The 9,548-nt window shown below is 38.6% G+C and overlaps 1 protein-coding gene across 1 annotated transcript in view; it reads right to left on the reverse strand.

The window, feature by feature from the left end:
* Nucleotides 1–9,548, reverse strand: part of LOC119417566 (myelin transcription factor 1) — a gene marked incomplete in the record, with an annotated part of 40,709 nt that overhangs the window by 11,076 nt on the left and 20,085 nt on the right. The window contains 8 exon segments of the mRNA XM_037684803.1: nt 87–308; nt 3,072–3,155; nt 4,036–4,098; nt 4,295–4,363; nt 7,223–7,285; nt 7,541–7,689; nt 7,840–8,055; nt 8,200–8,402. Of these exon segments, the coding sequence (XP_037540731.1) occupies nt 87–308; nt 3,072–3,155; nt 4,036–4,098; nt 4,295–4,363; nt 7,223–7,285; nt 7,541–7,689; nt 7,840–8,055; nt 8,200–8,402 (1,069 nt within the window).

Below are 9,548 nucleotides of genomic sequence, written 5' to 3' on the forward strand. Positions count from 1 at the left end.
CGATAGATGGATAGATGGATGGATAGATGTTTAGATATGAAGAAGGATGGATTAATTGATTCATTGATTGATTGATTGATTGGTACCTGCGGTGTGTTAAGAAGCTGCCATTAGCATGTCCAGAACCATCACAGCCCAGTGTTGGGCAGGTTGGACCTTCTGTTTTGAAGGCCTTCCAGGAGAACGGCGATCCATTCAGAAGCCCCTCCCTCTGCCTCTTTGCAGCCAGTGGACAGCCGTAGGCACTGCGGTGTGTCGCATACTTCCCACTGATGTGACCGAGACTGTCACAGCCAGGTACTGGACACCTGGACACAGGCAGAAGACAAGTCTCACTGGACAGGAAACATAAAGACACACATGTCCAAATCAAAATCAATTCATTTTAAAATATATAAATGTGATAATTTAAACAACAATGTTCTTCTTGTTACTTGTTTTAATTTAGGTTGATTATAAAACAGTATGAAAGTGAAATCCACCTTGAGTCGGGTCAATAGTTATAACAACTCCAATTTAAAAAGTCAGGACAGCGTGTAAAATGTAAATAACAACAGACCTCTATGATCTCTCAAACCCATATTTTAGTCCCAATGAAACATAGTGAACATAAAAAATTTTGAAATCAAGATACTGTTTTAAGAAAAAATAAGATAATGTTGATTTTTTTTTTAATTTTTATGGCAGCAACAAAGTTTTAAAAAGAAACAGGGACAACACGAGATTGTAAAACTGAAGTGGTACAGATAAGACACAGCTGGAGGAATATTTTGCAATCAGTTGAGTAAATTAGTCAGAGAAGTCTGAGTATAAAAATAGTATTTTAGAGAGCCGGAATTTCTCAAAAATAAAAATGAATCACAGTCTGAAATAAATAAATAAATAAACTACTGTAGGTTTTCCAGTTTTTCTCCTGCAGCTTTTCTACACCAGATGGCGCCAACAAACACACACCTGTGAACCATTCCCCTAATGAGCTGCAGGAGTATGTAAGGCAGTAGATGACTTCACTCCGACGCTGGTGCATTATCTGCCAATCTGTAGTTGTGTTCCTGGCCTTATTATTGTTCCTTGTGATTTGTGAAGACTATTATCTACTTCTTGCATGAGGTAGCTCTAACTCCTGCATTCCTCCTGTGTCTTGGACCTCCCTGGTTGCTTCATAGCCTCCCCGTGATCTCTCCAGCCATTCCTTGCCTTCTTCCACTTGCCAACCAGTATATGCACCTCTCTGGAACTTCCTCGCTCCTAGGTACTTTTGGACCTTTGCCTCAGTGACAACCTTGATTTCCAACAATAAGCGACAAACTGGATAGCAAATCATCCCAAAGGATCTAAAGCCTCATATTAACTCTTGTTCTTGCTCTTCAGGGTTCCAGTCCCTCCCTGCTGAATTACATCCTACTGTTTATTAATCACTTCCTGTAAATAAACATTTTTTAAACTTCCTCTTGTCTTGAAGCTGCTCTTTTTGGTCACTATTATCTAGGTATAGAGCTAAATGTTACAACTACATCTAAAAATAGAGAAATAATTTCAGAATAATGTCCCTGAATGAACCTTAATTGTGAAGACTTTGAAAATTGCAACATCAAAAGTACGTAAGAAGATCAACAAAGAATTTCATAAATCTGGAAGTATCTCAGTGTTTTATACTACTTCTTTTATATACTTTTCATTTTATGTGCTTTTATATGAATGTTTATTGTTGTTTGTACCTCATCTGTGTTTTTTGTTTAAAACAGGTCTAGCTTGTAAATGAATCCTCATGACTCAATGAGACTAACCTGTATAAATAAAGGTTCAATAAATAACAGACAACACTGGATGGCTTTGATATTTGGGCCCTTAGGGTCCACTGCATTAAAACTGATCTGAGTTTGTTCTGAATATCTCTACATGGACTATACACATTTCAGAACATGTACTCCCATCCAAATAATGTCTTTGTTGGGGAAGGCCTTGCATATTTCAGCAAGACAACACTACACTTCATACTGTGTCATTTACAGCAGCATAGCTTCAGAGTAGAAGAGTCCAGATGCTGATCTGACTTGGCTGCAGTCCAGATCTCTCAGCAGCTGAAAGCATTTGATGCATCATGAAGGAAAATGTACTGCTAAAAACATCCAGAACTGCTATTGTCTCAGTTCCTTGACGTTTACAGATGTTGCTAAGGCAGTAGCTTCACAGTGAGAAACATGTAGGGTTTGTGTTTCTTAGTGTCTGGCTCCATCTTGTGTTGTGTCTCTATCCTGCTCCCTTGTGTCTCATTACCTCTATTCCCCACACCTGTGAAGTTCACAGGTACTGGGTTTTAAATCTTGTTAGTGTCTGTGTTTAAGCCTGTGTGTTTGTCTTACTCCCTGTCCTGGTATTGTTAAGTGTACCCTGTGCTGACCTGTCTGCTCCCTGTGTTCTCCTGGATATTATATGTAAATTTTTGCTGCCCTGTCTGCCTTTTTGTTTTTGTAAATAAATTATTTATTTACTTATCCTCCTGAGTCCTTGACTGCCTGCCTGCACCATTGGGTTCAACCTTAAAACCACCATCTTGTGACAAAACATGGACCTGTCCCATCCTTTTTGAGATCTCTTGCTGCCATCTGATTCAAAATTTAATATTTTTTCCTACAACTTTTAGACTTGCTTAGTTTAAACATTTTGATATGTTTACTATTTTCCATTGTGAATATAGTTTGGGTCAAATAAATATTCAGATCATTCCATTTAGATTTTATTTACATTTTCCACAATGTCCCATATTGTTTAGAACAGGCTGCAGTTCAGTATTTGAAATGTTATTGTAATATAATCTGATTTTAAGTAACTTGTAGTGTGGAATAAGGTCTTCTGAGGGATTGTTTGTCCCATTCCAAATCATAATAATTGCTGGTTACTAAACCAGAAACATTGCCCTAAAAGTTTCTTGTAATTAAAGCTAGTTAGATAAGGCAGTGTTAATTACCGGTATAGCTAATGGACAACAACATTCATCTACTGCTGATCTAAATATCCATATAACAACAAGTAAGGTATCTCTAACCCGATTATCTAATAATATTGCTCACTTCAACAGCTCAGAGTCTTCTTTGTCATCCTTTGTAGGGGTTGATTTGACTCCACTTTTCTTGGCTCGAGGACATCCAGACAAACTGGCAGCAGAACAGAAAGACACAGTCAATATTTTGTCTTTAAATGATCAAATTAAATAAACTGTTCCTTCCAGCAAAGCCTAGCATTCCTTGAAAGAATGCACACCACCTGTTGAGTTTGAGAACAAAATCATCCGTTGTTGAGAAATGACAGAGTTGTAGTCGCTTTGGTCGAACCTCGTCTCATCTCGTGAGATCACATTAAAAAGATCTGTTATGAATGACTCTCGGCTATGAATACATGAAAGTGATAGTGGATCAACCAGTTTACTGGTGAGTTGTGACAGCTAAAACTATTTGTTCAAATGCAAAAGAACGTTAGGTTGATGTTCCTACTTTTACACATGAACAGCTAGTTCCGGCTGTCACCAGCATAGTGGTTGATTCACTACGAGAAGGTGCTATTTCTAAGACTGAGTTTATTACAGCTCCTCGGACTGATGAAGTCATTTGGATAAAAGATGGAATGTTTCAACAAGAAGAATCTGTCCAGAGGACCAGCCTTAACCTTGTTAGATTTATCTACTTGGATTATTGAGCATGCATCAGGATGCTTTGTTCTAACAATTTGTTAGCACCTAAAATGTGTTGGGGATCAGTCTCAGCTATTTCCATACAAGGTTTTAGGCGAATATTTGTAAAACAGACTGAGTTATAGCTGTTTTTTGTGGGTTTTGAGGTTAGTTAGCTATGTCTACCATTTTGTATTGGAATGACTCGAAATTTAATCAATATAGAAGTATGTCTGATGATTACTTTCTCTAAATTTCATTGAAAAACTATCTTGGTTTATAATATATTTTGGTAAAATACACACACAGACACAAGCAAAAACGTTATCCTTTGCCTTTTGGCAACGGGCGATAACAATAACTCCCACCTTCTGTGTGAAGCATAGTTCCCAGTTATATGTCCCGACCCATCACAGCCTGCAGTCGGACACCTAAGGTACATGTAGACAGTCTCTCAGCTTGGAATCACAAAGGTTGAGCGTTCTTAATTAAAAAATAATTAATCAGTGTTGTTTGTTTACAGTAGTAAATAAAGTCAGATAAAGTAAATTTATCTGACAAGTGTACAGTATGAAGGAGAGCGTGAACAGAGCTGTTAAAGGTGAGAGTCAGAAAAAAAACACATACTTCAGTTCAGCTGTGTGGGCAGCCATAAGGGTCCGAAGGGACTTATCAGCAAGAGGACAGCCTGAGAGACTGAAAGATCAGAAAGAGTGCATCAGAAAACCTGATCCAGAACCAAGTGTTGGACTTTCACAGAAGCGAAGAACGAAAACAGAATCAAAAGAAGACACAAGACTATCAGACCAAACAAGGGCTGATGAGAAGTATGACCTGCTGAATGAGGAGTGTTGAAAAATATCTGAATGATGACCCTGTGTGCACAGAATAGAATAGAATAGAATAGAATAGAATAGAATAGAATAGAATAGAATAGAATAGAATAGAATAGAATAGAATAGAATAGAATAGAATAGAATGTGTCTGTGATGCTATTTTCGGCATGGAACCATACTGCTGCTCACAGTCACCTCTCGTCTAAGTTTTGCTTCCACAACTCTCTCCCAGATCTTCATTGTGTGACTCATCACCTCAATCTTCCTGTAGTTTTGACAACTCTGTACATCACTCTTGTTCTTAAAAATGGATGTCAGCACACCTCCTCCATTCCTCAGGCGTTTTCTCACTCTCAAAAATGCCATTGAATATTTGAGTCAAAAACCTCACTGCCGTCTCTCCTAAACATTTCCAAATCTCCATTGGTATGTCATCCACGTCCTCCCGCCTTCCTCTTCTTCATTCTTTTCAGAGTTTTCCAAACTTCACCCTCACTAATCCTTCCAAACTTCTCATCATTCATTAGCTCCTCAAAGTACTCCTTTCATCTTCCTATCTCAGTATCCTCACTTGTTAGAGCATAACCATTCCTATCTTTAACAAGCCTAACCAGCTGCACATCCTTTCCAGCCTGATCCCTCTGTCTCGTGAATCAGTACAAGTCCTTCTCTCCCTCCTTAGTGTCCAGCCACTTGTGCAACTCATCATATGCCTTCTGTTTTGCCTTTGCTACCTCCCTCCTTGCCCTACATTGTGTCTCCTTATATTCTTGTCTCCTCTCTGAGAATTTAGGAATGACTTAGCCTGCAACTGAAAATAAGGGAGAGCAAATGGATGAAGAGTAGCGAGTTGCACAGAAGATATGGTGTTTGTGCTGCTTCTGGCTTAAATGCTAACCCAAAAGAGAGATCTTTTATATTGCAAACAGCTCCGCTTTCCAACTTAAGCTGTTCAGGACAAGCATCTGGTTCAAAACATTTTCTAAAGTATAAGATACAAGTGTACTTACTACACATTATATAATAAAATATAGTTAAAAATATTTTGTCACTTTACACAAGCATCCATCTGTTATCTGCTTTTTGTCCTATTTTGGTTTGTGGGGGTGATGGAGCTGATGTAAAGTCAAACCATTTCACCCCGACCACATAGCATTACTCAACAATGCTTAAGACACAATCACGCATTAATCACCGGGAGTGCACATGTATAAGAGCAGTCTGGTTCTGCCCCATGAAAGGAGCACATCAGAGCTGGTTCATGGAAGGCGCACCTCATCTTTATCGTTTTAACATTAGCTCCAAAGCAAATACTGTATATCAGCATTAGCGTCAAACTACTTTGTAGTATAACTTGAGTAATTACTAGTCTGATGCTAACGCTAATATCAGCATTAGAGCTAATATACTAAACATGAAAAGTTGATCACGTTTGATTGTTTCAACTCATATATTGTGCATGACAACATAGAAACTGATCCCAAATATAACTTTATTGTTACACGTTGAAACTTTTTGCTTTGACTCTTCTTGTTTCGGTCTCAATTGCAACATTTTACATCATCCCTCAGAGTGCATTGTGTTGGTAAAACTGAATCAAATTAACTTTGTATAGATTTAATAGTGCTGATTGAATGTGCATGGAAATGGATAAATGAGGGCACAGATGTGAAGTGCTTTGAGTATCCAGGCTGGATAGAAAGGAACTATTTACTATGTTTGCCTGTCATAGAGTTGCCACCCTCAGTCATACACGTCTTGACTTTTCTTTTCTCTTTCTGTCTCCGGGCATGTTACCCTCCTCCTGGTTTTCGACTAACAGTAGCAAAGTTTAGTCAACAGCATCGGTGGCAGTTTTTGTTAATCTGGGCCTCGACTGAGCAAGGTGTCGTCTGAATGGACTCACATGTTACTTTTGGCAAACGTGTTTTATAATGGATGCTTTTCCAGACACAACCTTCACTATTTACCTGGGTTTGGGCGCAGGAGATATACTGGCTTGTGCTCACTAGAGGCTGGATTGGAGTCATGCAATAAATCCATAAAAACTATGTGCAGAGGCCTGGATTACACAGCAGCTTTAAGACAGTGGGAACTTTTAATTTTCTGACTTCAGTGATTGCAATAAATTCAGGTAAAAGCTCTGGTTCAGACACAAGACAACAAATCATAATTATAATCGTAGAGATATAGTTTTTCAAAAGAACACATTAAAAACTTAAACTTGTTTTGGTAAAACTGAGATGAAAAACAGGCAAAAATGTTTAGATTTAGTCATAAAATGTATGAATTTTATGAAATTTTATATTTTTTTAATCAGCGTCATGTAATAATAGTAAATACAAGTACAACTGTTTTTTAGTTAAAAAAAAAAGCTGTGGACAAAAGAAGAACAAGCAGTATTGACCTGGTGAATAATAATTACATTCAATGATTTAGAACGTTATTAAAAAAAAAAACTTTTTGTCCAAATAGTGATTTATTCATTTTTGTTTTCTAATTTCCAGATAACTTTATTGATCAATTTATGATGTTTTTGCTGTGTGATTACCAGATTACCATTTAAATGAGCAGATTACCAGTTGAGCTTTACAAATAAACGTTTATGTCATCAAATTATCAGTTCAGTTTAGCAGTTTGCTTGTTTCATTTTTCAAACTATAAATTAAGCTCTGCAGATTACCACTTACCTGAGTTAAGCCAGAACTACAAGTCTTACCTTCGATGTGATGCATAATTTCCAGTGATGTGTCCACTGCCATCACAGCCTGGTGTGGGACATCTGAGAGAGTAACAACCAAACCCACAGATTGGTCAACGACTTTTACACCAGAAAACAAATATTTTGGATGTTACATGAGACAGAAAGTTAAAAGTCTAAACTTCTACATCACAGCTCCGCAAATCATCTCTTTTTTGTTTGCACTGACACAGATTCATAAAATTAAACTAGGTATGAATTTTTTACTATAAGCCAGCTTTGTTTGTACAATTAAACGTCTTAAAGGGAGATTTTACAAAGCCTTGTTAGACTTACACAAGAATATCTTTTTTACTGTCTTTTGGCTGAAACTTGACATTAAAGCTGCTGGTAGTAACTTCCCCGGGGTATTTTCGATCCTCCAGGTTCTCCTGATCCTCTTCCTCCCCTTCAGATGATGTATATGAAGGAGCTCTGTACTCCATCTAAACAAAAGGAAACAGTTGAGTATCGCTGAAACATTAATGGGAAAAAAATGTATTTCATGGGTAAACAATGGTTTAAAAATATGCAAACTGTTTAGCTCCTGTTGTATTTTTGTAGATATAAAAAACATCAGTGAGTGATTTCAGTACCTCTTCATGATCTTCCTCCTTGACTTCACTTGATTTGGTGAAATCCAAAGGACTGTCCCAGTCTGACTGGGTGTGGCCCTGAGACAACATGGTTCCTACATGTTGAGAGGAGGACGATGAAGAGGATGAAGGGTCTGGAGACTGCATGCCCTCTCGCTTGGTCTTCTTCATGCTGAGGTCCAAGGTGCCGTTCTCATCCACCTCAATATCTGACTCCTGCATAGACAAGGAAGACTCATCAACTGAGACATGATGCTGTCATGATGTGATGTTCCACAATGCTCTAGGGATGTTATGGAACCCCCTGATGTCTCAGATGTCTCTTTGGAACTAGTGTTTTCTGTAAATCTGTGCATGCACCTTAGAGCAGGGCTCCCTGGGTTGGGTGCTGAGTGTCTCAGGTCTCTCCCAGCAACGGGTGGATAAATTGAGGATGGCTGTTGCTGCCATGTGGGCTGCCTCTGCATCTTGGCTGTAGTCATACCCACTAGAGGACAGAGTGGGCTTAGAAAAACTTTCTGACACGCAGTGTTCGGGGGAGGCTTCCTTGGGATAAGACTTAGCTGTATGCAAGCAGACAGAGGAAACATGGCAGAAAAATATATGGACACAGTGCATCAGTTTGTATTGACATTCTGCAGGATTCTGTACCAACTTTAGATGATTCAATGAGCTCACAGATGTTTAGGCATTTGAGAAATAATGACACGTGTTGGACTGTACTTACTGTATATAGTGCCTTTCTATCTAATCTCGATACTCAAAGTTCTTTACAACACAAACTGTGCCCTCATTTACCTCCACACACATTCATACAGTTCTCTACTAGATCCAAGATAATCTAAACAGATCATTGTATAGAGACTAATCAGTGATTTAGGTCATATTCATACACTGATGGGACGCACATAGGAGTCAATGAAGGGTTCAGTGTCTTGCCCAGGGACACTTCAGCATGTGACTCCTGTTGGAATTGAACCCCCAACTCTCCCACTGGAGGATGATTGCTGTAACCACTCAGTCACAGCTGCTGATATTATTAGGCCAATAAAATCAAATAAATACAGTAAAAAGTTAAAAGCTTAACAGTCTTTGAAGATCTGCATGCCTTCCACTGCCTTTCATGCTAAAGTTTTTAGAGTTTAAAATTGTTAGATTGTTAAGATTTATAGAGATGAGGACCAACAGACGCAGACTTGCACAAGGACTGGATGTAAAATAAAAAGACTGTAATTACTGAAGCAAAAACACAAACCTGACAGGGCAGCAAAACAGGAAACAAAAGAAAACTACACAAGCATCATGCCAATGTACCCTGTCACTGAGGGTTTTGAACAGTGAATATTTTTAGTTTGAGAGGTGAGTGTTTTTCTGGACTGGAATTGAACAGAGAATGCAGAGTAAGTAAACCTGACTGTTGTTGGTACAAGATCTTCAAGTGGGTAGGAGTTAGACTGTGGAGAAGAACAGAGGGAGGGTTCTATATGGTCTGAGGCAGCGCAGAGTGATGGATCCTTGCGAGTGGAGCGAACAATTTTATCCACCACCAAACACAATGGTGGAGCCAGGGGGTGGCCAATGGTGGCCTTGGCCACCATAGATTCATCTTTTGCCACCCAGTCATTTGAAGAAAATATATTTTTAACTAAATAAAATTTAAAACACATATTTTCCTCAAATTATATGGGTAACCAATTTACCCCCCCCCC

The sequence above is a fragment of the Nematolebias whitei genome, chromosome 11 (assembly GCF_014905685.2).
Source record: "Nematolebias whitei isolate Nwh7 chromosome 11, NemWhi1, whole genome shotgun sequence".
In the NCBI taxonomy this organism is placed as follows: Eukaryota; Metazoa; Chordata; class Actinopteri; order Cyprinodontiformes; family Rivulidae; genus Nematolebias; species Nematolebias whitei.